The sequence below is a fragment of the Vulpes vulpes genome, chromosome 9 (assembly GCF_048418805.1).
Source record: "Vulpes vulpes isolate BD-2025 chromosome 9, VulVul3, whole genome shotgun sequence".
Taxonomy (NCBI): Eukaryota; Metazoa; Chordata; class Mammalia; order Carnivora; family Canidae; genus Vulpes; species Vulpes vulpes.
Window position 1 is genome coordinate 93,904,951 of NC_132788.1, and position 18,547 is coordinate 93,923,497.

The 18,547-nt window shown below is 38.7% G+C and overlaps 1 protein-coding gene across 1 annotated transcript; it reads left to right on the forward strand.

The window, feature by feature from the left end:
* Nucleotides 1–5,163: 5,163 nt before the first annotated feature.
* Nucleotides 5,164–18,265, forward strand: SPINK8 (serine peptidase inhibitor Kazal type 8 (putative)). The gene is made up of 5 exons (XM_072722128.1): nucleotides 5,164–5,218; nucleotides 11,597–11,643; nucleotides 12,462–12,583; nucleotides 17,755–17,797; nucleotides 18,260–18,265. The coding sequence occupies exons 1-5, from the start codon at nucleotides 5,164–5,166 to the stop codon at nucleotides 18,263–18,265; spliced, it is 273 nt and encodes a 90-aa protein (XP_072578229.1).
* The last annotated feature ends 282 nt before the right edge of the window (nucleotides 18,266–18,547 follow it).

The window sequence follows — 18,547 nt, forward strand, 5'->3', positions numbered from 1 at the left end:
CATCAAATATGTGAATATTGGAAAGTTATTTAATCTGACAATGTTTCATTTTGCAGATCAGTGACATGAGGATAACACTATATCTAATTTGTAAGTTTGTTTTGATAATTAAAATAGATCATGTGCATAAAGTTTTAAAATAATACCTGGAACTAGTAAGCAAAATATAAGTGTTCATTCTTGTCAACCAACCAAACTGATTCTGCCACTTTAAGGTTTTGATAAAAGCGTATACTCCTGTAATGTAAACACATTATTAAAATATTATGTTGGCAAAGGTATATAGAAAATGACATTTTTATTCTCTCAACCCTTTCTGTGTGCATAGCAGGTTGAACAAGATGCATCTCAGTGAAGAAGCGGCAGAGACCACTAATAGTTTTACTTGGTAGATCTGGACAGAGCATTTATTAAAAATTGACCATGGAAATGACTCTGTGACTAAGTCATAATTCCCTTCGAAGTCAGGTGACTTCCAATTTTCTTATTTCATCAAAACTGAAGGAAAATATAATCAAGATTATGGCTTATAAATTATGAAAATTATTTTTAGTATCACGATGTAACTTTTCATAGATAATTAGGAAAGACTTCCAAGAAGTAAGTGACACTAGTAAAAAAAAAAAAAACTTTTTATAAGATTTTATTTATTTCTTTGAGAAAGAGAGAGAGAGAACACAAGCAGGAGGAGGGGCAGAGGGAGAGGGAGAAGCTGACACTCCACTGAGCAAGGAGTCTGATGCAGTGCTTGATTCTGGGACTCCAGGGTCATGATCTTTTTTTTTTTTTTTAATTTTTATTTATTTATGATAGTCACAGAGAGAGAGAGAGAGGCAGAGACATAGGCAGAGGGGGAAGCAGGCTCCATGCACCGGGAGCCTGATGTGGGATTCCATCCTGGGTCTCCAGGATCACGCCCTGGGCCAAAGGCAGGCGCCAAACCGCTGCGCCACCCAGGGATCCCTAGGGTCATGATCTAAGTCGAACAGGTGCATAACCGACTGTGCCACCCAGGCACCCCACCCCCCATCTAGTTATTTAATGTAAACATGATTTTTCAGTGTGTAACTGAAAACAAAGGATAAATACAGAACTGATGCTGGATCCCGAGTAATTCTAGCAACAAGTAATATTCAAGGGTACATACACAAATAACTGGAAAACATCAGCACCATGCATCACATTAAGAGGTGTATACTTAGGGGTGCCTGGCTGGTTCAGCTGGAGGAGTGTGTGACTTTTGATCTTGGGGTCATACGAGGTTGAGCCCCACATTGGGTATAGATATTACTTAAATAAATAAACTTTTTAAGTTTTTTTTTTTAATTTTTATTTATTTATTTATTTATGATAGTCACACACAGAGAGAGAGATAGAGAGGCAGAGACATAGGCAGAGGGAGACGCAGGCTCCATGCACCGGGAACCCGACGTGGGATTCGATTCCGGGTCTGCAGGATCGCGCCCTGGGCCAAAGGCAGGCGCTAAACCGCTGCGCCACCCAGGGATCCCAAATAAATAAACTTTTTAAAAAGACAGAGATCTATATTTTTAATGAAACTTCTATGATAAATAACTATAAAAATTTGTAATGTATGCTGTTTTGATCAATGTGTACTACCAATGTTTGTGATAACTCAACCCAAAAGAATTGTATTAACACTTTATATCCTATGGTCACAAGAAATTGAAAGCATCAATTCATTTGCATATTTCTGTTGAAGAAAATTAGAAAAGACTGACCAGTAAAGATTTGTAACATAGGGCAGCCCCGGTGGCGCAGTGGTTTAGCGCCACCTGCAGCCCAGGGCGTGATCCTGGAGACCCTGGATCGAGTCCCACGTCGGGCTCTCTGCATGGAGCCTGCTTCTCCCTCTGCCTGTGTCTCTGCCTCTCTCTCTCTCTGTATCTCTATGAATAAATAAATAAAATCTTAAAAAAAAAAAAATCTGTAACATAACATTGTATATAAAGTTGTAGGGAAGTAAAATGAAAATTCTACTCATTCAAGGAGAAAAAATATGTAAAATTTCAAACTGTGAGCTCATCCATGTGTTTTTCATATTATCATGGTGTCCTCAAATCACTATAGAATGTAGATTCCACTGGATACATCTTAAAGAATGACTTTCATTTTCAACATTTTTATTTTAAAACATATTTAAAGTAAGTCAACCATTTAAACTTAGGATGAAAAATTTTACATGCCACTTAAAAAATATCTAAGTGGGGTGCCTGGGTGTCTCAGTCAATTAGGCGTCTGCCTTCAGCTCAGGTCATGATCCCAGGGTCCTGGGAGAGAAACCCACATTGGACTCCCTGTTTAGTGGGGAGCCTGCTTCTACCCCTCCTGCTCCTCCTGCTGTGCTCTCTGTCAAATAAGAAAAATAAAATCTTTTTTAAAAGCTACTCTTTTATTTTTTTAAAGATTTTTTTAAAAGATTTTATTTATTTATTCATGAGAGACACAGAGAGAGAGAGAGGCAGAGACACAGGGAGGGGGAGAAGCAGGCTCCATGCAGGGAACCTGACATGGGACTCAATCCTGGAACTCCAGGATCACGCCCTGGGCTGAAGGCAGACACTCAACCGCTGAGCCACCCAGGCATCCCAAATCTTTTTTTTAAAAAAGAGAGAAAGTTAAAAAAAAAAAAAAAAAGTCTAAGTGACATGGGGGCACCTGGGTGGCTCAGTGGGTTGAACATCAGGCTCTTGGTTTCAGCTCAAGTTGTTGTCTTAGCGTTATGGGATCAAGCCCCAAGTCAGACTCTATGCTCAATGCAGAGTCTGTTTAGGGTTCTTTCTCCTTCCTTTTCTCTCCCCCCCTGCTCCTTCCCTCTGTCAAATAAAATAAATAAAATATTTTTTAAAAATCTAAGTGGGCACCAAATATAGAGGAATTGAAAGCAAAAATTTTGAAGACTATCATGGTAGACACTGTGGTCAATCAGAACAGTACTGAGAAAGTAGAGGCACCTGAGTGCTCTTGATTTCAGCTTGAGTCTTGATCTCAGGGTTGTGAATTCAAATCCCAGGTTGGGCTCCATATTGGGCTCCACACTTACTTAAAAAACAAAACAAAAAAACCAATACTGAGAAAGTATACTCCACCTCCCAGAACGAGGTGGCATGTCCTTACTTAATGCCATTCATTCAGGACTAGGACCTACAGAATAGTTTATGATAACCAGTAACCTCTGAACTTTTCCTGTAAAGCTGGTGTTTTGAGGGACTTTTGTTCCAAGTGGTAGAAAGAGTTGGCACTCCATCCTAAGATTCCTCAATTCCACTAAATAAGGCTGAACATGGCAGATTCCATATAAGGTAACTTTCCACTTTAAGATTCTGAGTCAGTATTAGAAACATTCTAAATTAAAGGTTTCAATAAAGTGAATACATAGTTTTGACTACTGATAAAATAAGTAACTGCATATGCAGATGTGGCAATTTATAGTACTGTGTACATATCCAAAGCTGTCCTGAATACAGTGATTGCCTACAGATAAAAATACAGGAATTCAAATTTGGGCAGGACACACTGCTAGGTCCAGGTTTGGCAAAAACTAGATTTGGTGTGCCTGGGTGGCTCAGTTGGTTAAGCGTCTGCCTTCCACTCATGTCATGATCCCAGGGTCCTGAGATTGAACCCCGAACCCCCGTTGGGCTCCCTACTCAGCAGGGAGCTTTTTTCTCCCTCTCTCTGCTGACTGCTCCCCATGCTTGTGCTCTCTCTCTCTCTCTCCCTCTGTCAAATAAATAAATAAAATCTTAAAAAAAAAAAAAAAAAGAACAGCTAGATTCTGGAGTGGTAGTGGACAGTACTTACCACCCTCAAAAAATTAAAATAGAAACTGACCAGATTTAGGCATTACAGAACTTGGAGTTGGAAGAAATAGGTATGAGTTGTAACCACATTCCTAACTTCAGAGTCCCCTCTCTTCAGGGCACCTGGCTGGCTCAGTCGGTGGAGTGTGTTGACTTGATCTCCAGACTGTGGGTGTGAGCCTCACACTGGGCATAGAGTTAACTCTAAAATAATAAAAAAATCTTTAAAAACAGGGACGCCTGTCTCAGCTGTTGATCACCTTTGGCTCAGAACGTGATCCTGGATCGGGATGGAGTCCCGCATCAGGCTTCTTGCTGGGAGCCTACTCCCCAACCCCCACCCCCCAACCACCACAACCCCATCTGTGTCTCTGCCTCTCTCTCTGTGTGTCTATCATGAATAAATAAATAAAATCTTTTTTAAAAAAATCTTTAAAAACAAAAAAGTTCATTCTCTTCTACTGCCAGGCATCTCAGTCTTGAAAAGACATTTACCCCCTCACCCACCCACCCCCACACAAATCATTTCATTATCAACAAACTGGAAATAAAAAATATCTCGTCCAGCCTGTTTTTCACAGCAACTAAGGGAGTCACAGCAGGTAAAGTGGACATACTAAATTGCAACCTTTTGAGTAGGAAAAGGATTATATTAGTTCTTATTTGTTTTTACACAGGGAGGGTCTTGGGAAGAAATGACCTAAATATATAATTTGCCTGGAAAATGTATAGGAAAATGTATCAAAACCTGCAGACAAATAATGTCAACTGCCTTGTTTTATAATATTATCAATAATGCAAGTAAGCTGTTGGTAAATACTCCATGGTTTTCTTTTCAGTACTGTTATTGATTACTAAATATTAACACCAAAGTAATAATATGGAAGATTAAGAAATGAAAGTGAGTATTGTTTTGTCCCTTCCTGTCTTTTGTTGTTTGTTGAATTAACATGTGCCACCGAACTTCCTAGAGACTGCCCTTCTTACCTCAGAGATAAATATCAACTTTTAAACGTTTTTGATGCCTATTCTTTACCAAGTGATCCCCTACAGATAGCATTTACTAGCTCTTTTTCTGGCATCTTCTAAAATTCCTTTTTTTTTTTTTTTTTTTTGAGATCATTTTCTTCTAATGTCCAATCATTCTAGGGAAATAAATTAAGCAATTTAATTGCATCAGACAAAATTCATTCCAAATGACCTGAGGAAAGAACAAACTTGAAGGATTTAGACTTCACTTCCTTGTCAGTGAGGGATCTCTGTGAGAATGTGGCCTTCACACGGAACTTTCTCTATCCTACCATCTAAGGCTGCATATTTTCATAGCTCCTCTGCCACCATGAAGGAGGTCGTTCTTGTTTTGGTCATCTCCGTGTGGGCTGCCTTTGCAGTTGGTGAGTTACATATCCTTGCTCTGCTCACATTTTCTGTGGTATATCCAGGGTTACAGGAAAATCAGAGGTATCTGTGGAAGTGCTGTTCAGTTTTCTGTTACACATGTACAAACTGAAATCCAGAGGAAGAAAGTATTCCCTCAGTGTCATTGGTATCAAAGCTGGGAATCAAATTCAAACCTTCCAAACACAGGACCACTGAACTTTCCAATACCTGATTACTATGGAAGCATTTAAACCAAAGGGCAGTCGTCACTCTGGAAACATTCATTTCCAGAGTCTGTATATTTACATTTCTCAAACCCAAAAGAATTTGATTAGGCTCTGTGGAAATAGAGTCAGATATTATTTTAGTCAATGGCTGGTTTTCGAGTAAACAGTGTTCATCCATAACTATGGGGAATCTCTGAGGGCCTCAGAATAAACAGTATTCAGGCTTAACTGTGGGGAATCTCTGAGGGCCTCAATGTGGTACATTCTGATTGGGTGGGGGGCGAGGTACTAGTGGTGAAAGAATTCAACGAAGGCAGAAAAAAAGACATCAAAGTTTATCAGATACATCTCAAGGAAGCATCAGGCAGGACAGTGAAGGAGAGACTGCCAGGAGGTGGTGGTGAGGGGCTATAGTTACAGGGCAGAATGAGGAGGTATGGGGATATACCCTCCCTTTTTTGGTAATTTTAGGAACTGTGTCTGGTTGTAATTGGTCACTTAGGGCCTATGGCTATTTCAGGTGGATTGCTTAATGAGCCTGTTTGCATCAGCTTGGTGGTCGGTGGTCACTATGGGCCCTCTTGCCTTCTTCAGATTTCCATTGCTCAAGCCTGTTGCCTAAGAGTGGCCTCTACACTCAATACACTCAACAGGTCCTTTTTCCATCTGGATTCTGAAACTCTCATTTACCTTCAATTTTTTACTTTTTATTGGTGCTTTCTCTCACTTAAAACATTTTTTTCAAGCCTCTCTCGTCTTTTTTTTTTTTTTTTTAAGATTTTATTTATTTATTTACGAGAGATACAAAGAATGGCAGAGAAATAAGCAGAGGGAGAAGCAGGTTCCCTGAGGGGAGCCCAATGCAGGACCGGGTCCCAGGACCCTAAGATCATGACCTAGGCCAAAGGCAGACACTCAACCACTGAGCCACCCAGGTGCCTCCCAAGCCCCTCATATCTTAAGACGCTCTGTAACAAATTGAAAACTATTCTTCATGCCTCTCATATCTTATGGGGGAAAATATTTTTCTTTTTCTATTGAAGGAAAAGCTATTTCCTTCTATGCCAACACTTTTTTTTGACACCAAATATGTGGGTTTTCCACACCAAGCAATCCTCCCATTTTCTGTAGATACCAGTTGGGTATTCCAAAATTTAATACAATTAGGACACCACTACCTGGCATTTATCTAAACACCACAGGTTAAGAGACTCAGTCCTACAAGATTGCCCCTACTTCAGACAGCAGTCAAAAGACTGGACCTCCAGGACTTCTAACTAACTAGCTATAAGTCGGGAGTTCCCTTGACCTCCTCCTCAAGTTCAATAATTTGCTAGAATGGCTCACAAAACTAAGGATAGTGCTTTACTTACTATCACCAATTTATTATAAAGGACACAACTCAGAAACAGCCAAATGGAAGAGATGCAATGGGCAAGGTGTGTGGGAAGGGGCACAGAACTTCCATGCCCTCTGGGTGGTCACCCTCCCAACCTCAGTGAACACCCTCAGTGTGTTCAACCTGGATGCGATGCTCTCCAAACCTCTTGGTCTAGGATTTTTATGGAGGTTCCATTATGAAGGTGTCAACTGAGAAAAAGAGGGAAAACTGAAAAAGAACAAAGGCCTCCATCTGAGGTCTCAGAATTGCAATTTGGCAAGCACAGTTTCCAGAGTAACCAGAAAAGTGTCCTGCTCATATGGGAACATAAAAGGTTGTTGTGAGAAAGAAGGAGGGTAACTACTTGACATAGATACAGGCGAGAAAAGAAAAAAAAAACTTAATTCAGTGCTAACTGGTTGAGCTGACTTTGATTACTACCTAGTTGATGATTTTATAGGTGTTATCAAACAAACTTCCTCTGGGGATGCACTAGTTAACGTTTGTCTTCATAAAGGTCATATAAACAGTTTTATGGTCCAAGGACCAGTTTGTTCTGTTGGTTTTATAAGCAACTGTTTGCAATACAATGACCACTTCTGGCCCAGTTCTAGAGTTCAGGAATTAGAAAGAAAAGGAGAGCTTCAAAATGGAGTGTCTCATGTTTAGAAATTTTATATAATTCCACGAAGGCTCGACTGATTGAATCAATGGCCATTGGTGATTAATTCAATCTCCAGCCCTTCTTGTCTACAAAGGTTGAGGGGTGGGGCTGAAGGTTCCAATTCTCTAATCATGTGGTTTGCTTCTCTAGCAACAAGCCCCATCTTCAAGAGCCACCTCATGAGCATAAACCCAGGTGTGGTGGAAAGGGGCTTATTATGAATAACAAAAGACACTCCTCTCCCCATCACTCAGGAAATTACAAGAGTTATTGGAGTTTTGTGCCAAGAATTGGAGACCGAGACCAAATATCTATTTCTTATTATATCACATCTCCTCTTTCCTATTACACTTAATCCTCTCTAAAGAAATCCAGATTTATTCTTATACTTTCTCATCTTTCACTTCATCTTCATTCCCACTGCTACTGAGACCACCACCCACTGGCATCAGCCCTCCTGCAGGCACACCATGTGACCTTCTGGCTAAGTGTTGGGCCAACCCTTTGTGGGTAACATACCATTACTCAACCAAGGTAGATCACTTCATCTTTCTTGAAAATCATTCTGTCCTTCCCCTCCCATTTTTATGGCCTTATATTTTCCCTCTGTTTCTAACCTGAGTACCCATATCACCCATGTTCAGTTGATAAAACACTTCACACATCACGTAAATGCATGCCCTTCTCACAGAAATGACTCTTCCTTAGTGAAGGTTTTCATCGTGGTTCCCTGAAAGAATGTTTATATTCTTCCTGTTTCCTTTGCCTCCAGCTTGACTTCCTTTAATCTGTCATCCATACTGCTTAAGAATTGTCCTTTTTTAGCACAAATCTTATCTTAACTCTGCTATAATAAACACAAAAATTAGGGTTTCCTAATGAGAGAGTAGGCAGTTAGTGATATATGAGCAGGGAACCAGACCTTCTGACCAGTAAAAAGATAAAAATCAAGAAACCACCAACCATCCCCAGAACACAAACAGCTAGAAAAAGACTCCAGGGATACCCGTGCAGTCTTCCCTAAAACCGCTGCACTACAGTAACCTGTAGCTTCATTATTATTTACATTGCAGGCTTGACCCCCCCTTGTGGAGGATAGCTGTCAGAACAGATCTGACAAGGACTATATGGGACCCAAACTCCCCCTGCTGACTGGTAGGAGGAGTCCCTTAGGTGATTGGACACAAGCTCTGTGGGAGAGCTCCCTAGTTGACCCCTAACCTATGCAAACATAAAAAAAGAAGAAAAACACCCCTAACTCTGGTGCAGTTGCGACATCTGGGTTCGCCTGCTCTAGCATTTTGACAGCGTATTTAACCTTTAACTGCCATTCTACTCTTGCTTACTTGAGAGTTTGACTCTGAATTCTCTCTAGGCTGAATTTAAGACTTTAGTATCCAGAATATATAAGGAACTCTTACAATGCAATAATAAAAAGACAAGGGCAGCCCCGGTGGCGCAGCGGTTTAGCGCCGCCTGCAGCCCAAGGCGTGATCCTGGAGACTCCGGTCGGCCCCCGGAGACCCCTGTGCCAGTCCCGCGTCAGGCTCTCTGTGTGATGCCTGCTTCTCCCTCTGCCTGAGTCTCTGCCTCTCTCTCTCTGTGTCTCTATGAATAAATAAATAAAATATTTTAAAAAATAATAAAAAAGACAAATAAGCCAATTTTTCAAAAATAGGCAAAGTAAAAAAAAAAAAAAAAAAAAAAAAAAAAAAAAGCCAAAGTAACTGAACAGACATTTCTCCAAGATAATGGTTAATAAGTGCACGGAAGGATCTTCAACATCATTGATCATAGGGAATATAATTCAAAACCACAGTGAGATACCACTTCATACCCACTGTGCTGGCTATAATAAAAAAGGGAGAAAACAAGGGTTGGCAAGAATGTGAAAAATTAGACCCCTCGTACATTGCCCCTGGGAATGCAAAATGGCTCGGGTTCTTTGGAAAATGGTCTAGTAATTTCTCTAAAGGTAACCATATGACCCAGGAATTCCACTCTTAGGCGTATACCCAAGAGAAATAAAAACACATGACCACACAAAGAATGTGTATAAATGTTCCTAGTAACCCTACCCATAATAGCCTAGAAGTGAAAACAGTTTAAATGTCTATTAATTGATTAATGAATAAGTGAAATATGGTATATACATCCAATGGAATACGAAATTTAGCCATAAAAAAGAAGTACTGATGCATACTGTAACATGGATAAACCTTTCAAACATGGTGCTAAGTGAAAGATACAGAAGACTACGTATTGTATGATTCTATTTATATAAAGTGTCCAGAAAGGATGGAAAGTAGATTAGTGGTTATCTGGGATAGGAGAATGGAGGGGTTGTTGAGGGAAGAATGAAAAGTGACTGCTGATGGGTACAGGGTTTCTTTCTGGGGTGATGAAAATGATCTAAAACTGTAGTAATGCTGGGATCCCTGGGTGGCGCAGCGGTTTGGCGCCTGCCTTTGGCCCAGGGCGCGATCCTGGAGACTCGGGATCGAATCCCACATCGGGCTCCGGGTGCATGGAGCCTGCTTCTCCCTCTGCCTGTGTCTCTGTCTCTCTATCTCTCTGTGACTATCATAAATAAATAAAAATTAAAAAAATAAATTTAAAAAAAAATAAATAAAATAAAACTGTAGTAATGCTGCCCAACTCTGTGAATATACTAGAAACCACTGTACACTTCAAATGGGTGAATTCTCTGGTATGTGAATTATATCTTAATAAAGCTGCTACATGTAAACAGCTGATAATGTATCATACATATTATATATAATAATCATGATATCAGGTAATTATATATAATAAAGTATTATATACATATACAGTTGATCCTTGAATAATGTGAGGCAAGGGTCACTCCCACATACAGTCAAATGTCTATGTATAACTTTTGGCTCCCCAAAACTTGACTACCAATAGCCTAATGTTGACTGGAAGCCTTACCAATAACATAAACAGTCGATTAATATAATATATACTTTGTATGTTATATGTATTATGATTGGATTCTTTTTGTAAGATTTTATTTATTTATTTGAGAAAGAGCATGGGCAGTGGGGAGCAGAGGAAGAGGAACAAGCAGGCTCCCGGCTGAGCAGGGAGCCCCATGCGGGGCTTGATCCCCTGACCTGAGCCGAAGGCAGATGTTTAACCAACTGAGCCAGCCAGGCACCCCTATCTGTTATATTCTTAAAATAAAGTAAGCTAGAGAAAAGAAAATGTTATTAATAAAACCATAAGGAAAATACATTTATAGTACAGTACTGTATTTATTGGAAAAAATCCACACAAAAGTGGACCTGTACAGTTCACACGTGTTGTTCAAGAGTCAACTGTATATGAATAATTGCAAAGACAGCTTTGGATCAAGAATATATATGCCCTTGAAATCAATATAACATTGTATGTTAACTACACTACAATTTAAAAAAAGAAAGAAAATATATGGGGGCAGCTGGGTGGCTCTGCCTTTGGCTTAGGTCTGGTCCCCGGGGATCCCAGGATGGAGTCCCGCATCAGGCTCCCTCTGCCTATGTCTCTGCCACTCTGTGTCTCTCATGAATAAATAAATAAAATCTAAAAAAGAAAGAAAGAAAGAAAGAAAGAAAGAAAGAAAGAAAGAAAGAAAGAAAGAAAGAAAGAAGAAAAAGAAAGAAAGAAAGAAAGAAAGAAAGAAAGAAAGAAAGAAAGAAGAAAAGAAAAGAAGGAAGGAAAGAAAAGAAGGAAGGAAAGAAAAAAGGAAAGAAAAGAAAGAAAATATATGGAAGCCTTAATGAAACTCAGCATCTTCTAAAGTATTTCCATCTAACTATTTCATGGTAATTTGTCATTTAGAGAGTGTTTTCTAAAAACAACTAAGAAGGATTATAGAGGTTGTTATTTACCTGTGGAAGGGCCGGGATTAAGATCTCCATTTTACATGAGGGGCAGGGCAGAAGTTTCCCATTTCTTCACTTCTTTAGAGGGCAGCATGCATCACAGAGGAACCACAGCCCCTCCTGATGGGATCTGATGCTTTCTTTGTGCCAACCAGGGTTTCCCTCATCCTAGCTTCCCCCCTAAGGTCAGAAGACAGGGGAGCAACTCTTGTGAATGTGTTTTTGTCTTCCAGATTTCCCTCTTCCTACAGGCGCAGGAGCTCGCCTCCAAGAGACGAAGGTAAGCTCTACCTCCTTGGTTCCCAAGAACAAGAATGGGGAGCAAAGCCAGTTTCCTTGATAGCCCCAGATCTTTCTTTTGAGAGGTGGAAGCAGAGGGGGGGGCTTGAATGGGAGTAACACCACAATAAAAGTTGGGTCATCAGTTACGTAGCACATTTCATATGTTCCTGAGCCCTCTTCCCATGCATTATCCCAATCAGCTCATACTCTCTTGTGGGATAGAAGCTGAGTTTTTTGTTTTTTTTTTTTTTTTTTTGAAGCTGAGTATTTTGAATCATTAAATGGGTGTTGAAGTCATGGCTCAAGTTCACATCTGTCCTATGCTGGCAGTGGACATTCTTTTAGTCAAGATATACCAAAATGTCCATCCTGCCTCCCACATACTAATGCTTCACAAATAGTCTCTCTGTCCCCTTCCTTCTACATCCCACCTCTGCTGTGACAAGCTTGATGCCACTGTTGTGTGAAACACCACATACAAGTCACTCAGTAATGTTCATAAGAAAAGTCTAACCATAAAGACATTCTCCTTTTTGTAATCTAACAATCGCATTTTGTGGTTGCTTGGGCACAGATTTTCATCCTAATGAGGAACTTAGAGCTCAGACTAGGGAGTTCACAGCTCACATGTTAGGTGATGATATATATTATATTCATATTGTTGCGTAAGTGCCAGGGGCCAAACACTGAAGCTGCTAAAGACTGTCCTCTGAATGCCTGATCTGGCATTCCTTCTTCAATTCCCCTACCCCACTACCAGTGACAATGGTCAGAGGACCTGGAGGAAGGCATCTCTAATCTGTGTCTCACCTTCAGGTGGAGTGCAGTGAGAATATAAATAAGTGCTGGATTTTCTCTTACATCAAGCCAAGTGAACCCATATGTGGCAGTGACCAGGTGACTTACAGCAGTGAATGCCATCTCTGCTCCGAAATTCTGTAAGTCTTGATTTTTATTCTCCCTTCTCTCAGTCAGGGGGCTGAAGGTAGCCAAGATAGGAGTAACCTCCTCAGAATGCTTCCTCCTGGTTAGATCTTCCCTCCAGGGACTCCTCCACTATTTGCTCCTCCATTTCTTCCATCCCTCCCTATACTCCCAGAAGTGATGCCATTCACACAATTGCAGAACAGAAACCCACTGAGGGGAGAGTGTTCTTCCTGGCCTGGGCAAGTATTAGGTGGAAAGTTCTCAGTATCAAGTAGCCACAGCATTCAGATCACATGACCACAGATGAGGGTTACCCTCAGGCCAAAGAACAAAGCCTGATGAGGAAGAGGAGGAAGGGGCTGCGTGAAAAATCCTCCCAGCGGATGGCTTATTGATCCTTGAATGGGTATTATTCTCTCAAACAACTTTCTTTAGCTTCCAGCTTTCTTTTAGCTTTCATGCTTTAGCAATATGCTTAAATCTTTGGGCCCATTACATGTTAGAAGATTTGAGTGACACCCACGTGAAATGCCCAACCCTTCATCTGAGAGGAACAGTGGGGCACAGAGCTTTTTATCAAGGAGGCTGCCTTACAGAGATTGGAGGAGGATTCCTCTGACATCTGCTTTCTCCTTTTTTTTTTTTTTTTGTTTTTTGTTTTTTGTTTTTTTTTTTGCTTGCTTTCTCCTTTAAGGAGAAAATCAACACCCTTGGGTAACTAAGATTTAGAGGTTAAGTCCAATATTTTAAGAGAGAGAAAAGCAAAGACATGAGAGTAGATAAAACTTTATTTCTGTCCTTCCTCTGGTCTTCTCCTTAAAAGAAGACATGATAATTCTGGTCACAATAAGAGATGTCAAGCTGGGCAAGATTGGATTTTCTTGAATGCCTTGCTGCATAAATACCAAAATTTACATTAGAACTCACAAATTTACACTAGAATTAAATAACTTTAGTGTCAGCCTCAATCACCCTTACAGACAGCTGACAATCAGAATGCACAGTCTGGGGAACTTAGAACATCAGACTCGGGATCCTTGGGTGGCTCAGCGGTTTAGCGCCTGCCTTTGGCCTAGGGCGTGATCCTTGGGGTCCTGGGATTGAGTCCTGCTTCAGGCTCCCTGCACGGAGCCTGCTTCTCCCTCTTTCTCTGTGTCTCTCATGAATAAATAAAATCTTAAAAACAAAAAACAAAAAACATCAGACTCATAGAATGCTAAAACCAGGAGATCCTTGAGAGATAGCTTCCAAAGAACTCCCATTGACCAAATTTTTGGAAATATTTTCTTAGTAGTTAATATGGGAATTAAAAGATTTTAATGTATAATAACTTAGTTTGGATTGATACCACATTAATTACAAAAGTATTTTACAAGTTTTGTTCCTGGGGCACCCACCTGGGTGGCTCAGTTGGTTAAGCATTTGCCTTGAGCTCAGGTCATGATCCCAGGGTCTTTGGATGGAGTCCCATATTGAGCTCCCTACTCAGCAGGGAGTCTGTGTCTGCCCCTTCCCTCCCTCCACCCATTTTCTCTCTCAAATAAAATCTTTTAAACAAATAATTTTTTTTTAAATAAAAACTTTGATCCTAATAGCTCCTATTCACCCTTCTTTGCATATTATTATCATGCAAAGTATACCTTAATATATGTATGCCCAACAACATAGATTCATAATTATCACTTTATGTGGTTGTCTCTTAGATAGGAAAAAATAATTACAGATAAAACACATTTATATTATTTTCCTATGTAGTTAACTTTGTTGGTTCTCTTTGTTTCTTCATATGGATTTGAGGTTCTGTCTGGTATCCTTTCACTTCAGCCTGAAGGACTGTCTGCAGTATTTTGAAGCAACACATTCCCTCATTTGGGTTGTTTCTTCATTTTAGCTGTTGTGAACATTTATGTAAAGGTATTCATTTGAGTACCTGTTCTCAATGTTTAGGGTATAAACCTTGGAGTGGAATTTTTCTGGGTCTTATAGTAATTATATATGTAACTTATAACTTACTGAGAAACTACCAAATATTTTCCACAGGGACTGGACCATTTTACATTCTTGCCAGCAACATTAAGGGTTCCAATTTCTTTACTTTCTCCCCAACATTTTAAAATATCCATCCTTGTGGTTGTGAAATGGTATCTCATTATGGTTTTAATCTACTTTCCCTAATGACTAATGATGTAAGCATCTTTGCATGTACTTGGTGGCCATCTGTATACTTTCTCTGGAGACAAGTCTGAGTCTTTTGCTTTTTTTTTTTTTTTTTTTTTTTACTGCATTATTTGTCTTTTTAGTTTTGAGTTGTAAGAGTTCTCTATATATTCTGAATTCTAGATATAATTTGAAAATATATTCTCCCATTCTGTAGATTGTCTTCCACTTTCCTGATAATGTACTTTGATGCACAAAGTTTTGAATTTTAATCAAGTCAATGTATCTTTTTTTCCCCTGCTGCTACTGTTCTTGCTATTAGAGTCATACCTAAGGATCCACTGTAAAATCCAAGGCAGGAAAATTTACCCATATGTTTTCTTCTAAGAGTTTTATAGTTTTGGCTATTAAATTTAGGTTGTAGATCTATTTTTGAGCTAATTTTTGTTATGGTGTGAGGCAGAGGTTCAACTTCATTCTTTTGCATGTGATTATCTAGTTGTCCCAGCACCATTTGTTGAAAAGACTATTCCTTCTTTCACTGAAAGGCCTTGGTACCCTTGTCAAAAATCAATTTGTCATAGATATTTGAATTTATCCCACATTCTCAGTTTCATTCCATTGTTCTATATGTCTATCCTAATTCCAATGCCACATAGTTACTATATCTTAGTACTAAATTTTTGAAATTGGGATTTGGAGGTCCTCCAACTTTTTTTTTCAATGGTTCTGGCCACTCAGGACCTTTTGCAACTCCATATGAATTTGAAAGACAACTTTTCTGTTTCTGAAAAAAAAAAAAGAAAAAAAAAGCCATTGGTATTTTAATAGGGATTACATAGACTCTGTAGATTGCTTTGGGTAGCAATCAACATTTCAACAATACTAAGTCTTCCAATCCATGAGCATGGGAGAGCTTTCTATTTATCAAGACTTCGTTAATTTCTTTCAGAAATGTTTTGTAGTTTTCAATGGACAAGTCTTTCACTTCCTGAGCTAAATTTATTCAGAGGTATTTTATTTTTTTGGATGCTATTGTAAAGTGAATTGTCATTGTTTTTTAAGTAGGCTCCATGCCCATCGTGGGGCTTGAACTCACAACCTCAGGATCGAGAGTTGCATTCTCTACCAACTGAGCCAAACGGATACCACTATAAATGGAATTGTCCTATTAATTTTATTTTCAGATTGTTCACTGCTGTTAAATAGAAACACAACTGATTTTCATGTTGTGTTTCATGTTTTCACTGTACCCTGAAACAGTGAATTTACTAGCTTTAGTAGCTTTTATATGAATTCTTTGGGATTTTCTCTATGTAGAATTATGTCATCTTCAAATATTTTACTTCTTCTGTTCCAAATTGGATCTCTCCCCCCACTCCAGTTTTATTGAGGTAAAATTAACAAATGAAATTTTGGATGCCTTTCTTATTCTTGCTCTGGCTAGAACTTTTAGCATAACATTGAATATTAGTGGTGAAAGTGGGTATCCTTGTCTTGTTCCTAATCTTAGAAATTTTAGTCTTTCACCACTGAATATAATATCTGCTATGGGTTTTTCATAAATGTTCTTTATCATGTTGAGGAAGTTCCCTTCTATCCCTTGTTTTCTGAGAGTTTTTATTATGAAAAGGTGTCAAATGAGGGTTGGTTTTTTTTTTTTTTTTTAAATGTCAATTGAGATTAACATGTACTTTTTACCTCCTTCATTCAATTAATGTGATGGTATTGCATTGGTTGATATTTTGGGGTTGAACCACCCTGAGTTCTTGGGATAAATCCTGCTTGGTCGTAGTGTATAAATCTTTTAATATGCTGTTGGATTCAGTTTGCTATAACTTAGTTGAGAATTTTTACATCTATATTCATAAGGTATATTGGTCTATTGTTTCATGTGCATGTGTGTGTGATGTCTTTGTCTTTCCTATCATGGTAATTCTAGCTTTACAGAATGATTAGAAAATGTTTTTTCCTCTTCTATTATTTGGAAGAGTTTGAAAAGCATTGGTACTCACTCTTTAATGTTTGGTAGTATTCTAATGAAGATACCAGGTCAAACTTTTATTAAGAGGTTTTTTATTATTGATTCAATTTCTTTACTTGATAAAAGTCTGTTGAGATTTCCTCTTTCTTCTTGAGAGAGTGTAGGTAATTTGTGTGTTTCTAGGAATTTGCCCATTTTAGCTAGGTTATCTAATTGTTCACATAAAACTGTTCATAGTATTCCTAATCATTTTTTATTTCCATAAGGTCATAGTAATGCCTCATCTTTCATAAAATTTATACTGTAATTTTATTGTATTATTTAATTGCATTATATGTACTCTGGATTTCTACTTAAATATTCAAGATTAATTATTAAATTTTTTATATTCTATAAAATACATAATTTTATATATCCAATATCTTTGACAAATAAAGATCTATAACAATAGGTATTTTAAAATAGTTGTTATGTAAGAACTCACCATATGGGGATCCCTGGGTGGCTCAGCGGTTTAGCACTTGCCTTTGGCCCAGGGTGTGATCCTGGAGTTCCAGGATTGAGTTCCAGGATTCCCAGGATCGAGTCCCGCATCAGGCTCCCTGCATGGAGCCTGCTTCTCCCTCTGCCTGTGTCTGCCTCTCTTTCTCAATCTGTGTCTCTCATGAATAAATAAATAAAATCTTTAAAAAAAAAAAAAAAAAGAACTCACCATAAGCAGAGTGTTTCCTTCTCAAATTTAATTAAAGATTATCAAGTGAAATTTATTTTTTTATAAAGATATTATTTACTCATTTGAGAGAGAAAGAGAGAGCACAAGCAGGAAGAGAAGTAAAGGGAGAGGAAGGGGAGAAGCAGATTCCCACCAAGCTGGGAACCCAATGTGGGGCTCAATCCCAGGACCTGGAGATCATGAACTGAGCCAAAGGCAGATGCTTAGCCATCTGAGCCACCCAGGCACCCCTATCAAGTGAAATTTAGTTATAATTTATAATATACCTTAAAAGAAAAATAATCATTTCAAAATATAATTTCTTTCAGATACAAAGGGCTTAATATAACTAAACTGTATGATGGACCATGTGTAAGTAAAGTCACTTTCATTTTTCATTTTTAGGAGTATACTGATGTTATAGAGTTTTAAATGCTTATTATAAAAAATTTCTAGTTTATAAATTTATAAACAACTAGATACAATAAAATATCATATGTCTATCATATCAATCCAGTGAAGTATAAAGTGTCTGCCACATTTCCTTCATTTCTTTTTTCTTTTCCTAAGTATATTAACACATGGCTTGCACATCATGTCATATTACTAAGAAGTGTGGACATTTCCTTACATGCCCACAATGCTGTTATCACATCTAATTAGTTCCCTGTCATCTTCTAGTATGTATTTCACGTTTAAATGGAGGAACCTCCATTCTGTTTTCCACAGGAACCGAACCAGTTTGCATTCCCACCAACAGTGCACAAGGGTTCCTATTTGAATCCTTGCCACACTTGTTGTTTCTTGAGTTTTTTATGTTAACCATTACAACAGGTGTGAGGTGATATTTCACTGTAGTTTTGGTTTGCATTTCCCTGATGATGAGTGATGTTGAGCATCTTCCCATATGTCTGCTGGCCATGAGATTAAATACTAAATGTTAATCATACACAAAAATACTTTCCGAGAAATATTCAGAATAATGTTTGATCAAGTATCTGGGTACCATGGCCCAGCCAAGTTGACACATAAAATCAATCATCACAAAGCCTGTCTGTGAGGCACTGGTTGGAAAACAGCTGTTCTCCAATACAGAGCACCTGCCCCAGGGACCATTATGTG

Coding starts and splice junctions, on each gene's coding strand:
- SPINK8 (XM_072722128.1), top strand. CDS start 5,164: ATGAAGGAGGTCGTTCTTGTTTTGGTCATCTCCGTGTGGGCTGCCTTT. Junction 5,219..11,596: donor GTGGGCTGCCTTTGCAGTTG/GTGAGTTACATA, acceptor TTTGTCTTCCAG/ATTTCCCTCTTCCTACAGGC. Junction 11,644..12,461: donor CTCGCCTCCAAGAGACGAAG/GTAAGCTCTACC, acceptor TCTCACCTTCAG/GTGGAGTGCAGTGAGAATAT.